The 2,533-nt window shown below is 50.3% G+C and overlaps 1 protein-coding gene across 1 annotated transcript in view; it reads left to right on the top strand.

Annotated features, from left to right (window-relative positions):
- Positions 1-2,102: 2,102 nt before the first annotated feature.
- The window catches only part of EMH_0045030 (uncharacterized protein), a gene marked incomplete at both ends in the record, with an annotated part of 3,426 nt that continues 2,995 nt past the window's right edge, over positions 2,103-2,533 (top strand). Inside the window, one exon of the mRNA XM_013496024.1 lies at positions 2,103-2,345. Within this exon, the coding sequence (XP_013351478.1) occupies positions 2,103-2,345 (243 nt within the window). The remainder of the gene's footprint in view (positions 2,346-2,533) is intronic.

The raw sequence follows: 2,533 nt of genomic DNA on the forward strand, positions 1-2,533 counted from the left end.
ACAGTTGTCGAAAAAGTGTACTCGTTCTTGCTGGTGTTGGCTCACCCTTGTCCCGGTCCGGACGACCACTCGACACCAAACGTTCCCACACCCGGCGGCCGGTCGCAGATCCAGCGGTTCGCTCTTCCATTCGCGCCTTATGTCACCAACTAACACCCGCTATTAAGGTCTACTCAAGACCTGGCCTTCCAGACTAAATAATGTGTACTTATTCCGCTTTTAACCGATAAAGTATATGATGCTACCGACTTCCCATGCGGGGACGCGGGCAGCCACTGACATCGTAGTGCTCGCGGCACTACAGCCAGGCATATAGTGGCATCAGCGGCTTACTTGCTTTGGGCCGTAGAGCGAAGCATGTAATATACGTTGAGATTCATGACACAAGAATAAACGACGTTCATAAAGCAACGTAATAATAGGGTGGATAGCTGTGTGTGTGGGCATCGGCTTCAGTTTGGAGACGGCTAGAGACACTGTGTAGTGCGTTCAACTACTATGTATCTATTATTTTAACCCCGCAACGAGAACGAGTCTAATTGGCAGTCAGTTAGTTCAACATTGAGCTTCACATGTTATTTTGGCCGGGATACGGTAATCCGTTTGAGTGGATTCCCGCTCGCACCGGCAACTTGCCTGTCAGGTGAGTGCAGGCGTCGTAGGGCAGGATCTGAAAACTACTTTCGGGTCTTTGCGTGGACCCTCGTGTCCTGCGGTTCATACCTCCAGAGCATCGATTAACATTGATTTTCTATGAACATTGAACATGAATAAGCTCTAGTTTGGTCTCCATACATCCGCAACAAGAGTTTATCGTGTGTCCCTGGTGATCTATCGTTCCAACTCCATACACCTGGCGCGAGTGCGGCTACGGGTGCGTTGCTTCTCTGTTCGCCAGGATTCTACGCCTACTAACAACCCTTTCCCTCATTAGTTTGCAAAGTTATAATTATAGTTGGTAAAATAATAGGGTGCGCCAATAGGTTCCGGGAATTTCAGTGTTTCCTGGACTGCCCTGCAGCACCCCTGAGCATGACGCACTGTTTGCAATCACTGACGCCTCCCGTCCAGATCCAACAAAAACGATGAAAGCAATTCAGTTTGTCTTATATGTAACGAATTGAGCTCCCTAAGAGGTTTAATAGTGCGTAAATAATGAGAGGTATGCGGGGGCCCTTGTGTGATCTAATGGGTCACTCGTAGTGTAGCTGCTACCGACATACTGAAGCTGTCGCATCGAGGCCTTCGGCATCAGCTGCCGCAAGCTTCGATGGGGGGAGTCGTCGCTGCATCTCCTCGAGGTGCACCACTTCGCATAACTCTCAGGTGTTTAAGCATTCATTAACTGGCTGGGTACAAAGTTCTGTTGCCCATAGTCCGCGAAAATACGTGGGCTGTCGGTTCACGTTCCAGGGTTTTTAGGTATCACGCTCCGTGCTAGGTTAACCCCCTGACCCTAGAACCGCGCATCGTCCTGACCCAATGCCTTTAAACTTGCCTTTGCTCCTCATTGTTGACTGGAGCTTATTGCTACAAGTGTACTTTCAGTGCACCCACAGATCGTAGAGGCAGTTCCCGCTGTGAGGAGATCTACGGCTTGTAGATCCTTTCACCAACACTTTGGAAAAATTCAACAAGCCACACAATTTGCCTTGGTTTCGGTAGCACCGGTCTTGTTCAAGGAGCGGCAGCTTATTAAAGCATATGGAGAGCTGTACTGGAGGAATTCTTGAGGTATGACAGCCCGTTCTTCGGGGCTCTTTTAAAATTTATCGATTGTTCAGACATGCTTCACTTGGATCTCGCAATTCTTTTCCAAATTTAGTGCTGCATTCACTGGTCGTTCGACGCAGTTCAGAAGGTGACAGATCGTTCTCCTCTCCAACTCCCCATGGATCTGGAATTTGGGCAATCCTCGGATATTTTGCCGCAAGGTGAGCGTCCCCTCATACCACTTGGGGGTTGTTGTTTATTTCGTGAGCGTCCTGTCAGGCCTGCTCGTGTAGCCGTTTCTTTGTCGTCTGCGGTGGCGACATCTCCCCTTCGTTCAACTGGTGGACCAATTCAGACTTGCTGCCACCTGACAGCGTGCGTTGAAGAACATGTGTGGGGGGCCCGCAGGCATTGCAGAAGATGGAGCTGTCAAGACGTACATGCTGGACTATGACCACGGCTTCACTGCGCCTATGATAAGTCGCAAAAGCCGGATGCCCCACCGGAGTTTGCATATCATTTCCTACGCGATGGTCGCAACGGTCGTGATCTTCCTCGTCGTTCAGTGTGCACTGCAACTAGCAGGCAGAAGAAACGTGAACGGCTGGTCCCAGAGGAGGCTCGCGGAACAAGTACGGCGTCCCGCATAAACAAACATGCAAGCACTCAAAATAGCCCGTAGTTCCTCGTGACGCATATGAGCTTCCCTTTTCTGCATTGTCCAGTTCTCTGCACCCTGTCTTCTGAAGGGTTCAACTCTTATCTGCTGTGGCATGGTGACGCATGCGCGCGCCACTGTGGAGTGACTGTGGTTGCTTGT

This window comes from Eimeria mitis, genomic scaffold (genome assembly GCF_000499745.2).
Source record: "Eimeria mitis Houghton genomic scaffold, Emh_scaff1877, whole genome shotgun sequence".
In the NCBI taxonomy this organism is placed as follows: Eukaryota; Apicomplexa; class Conoidasida; order Eucoccidiorida; family Eimeriidae; genus Eimeria; species Eimeria mitis.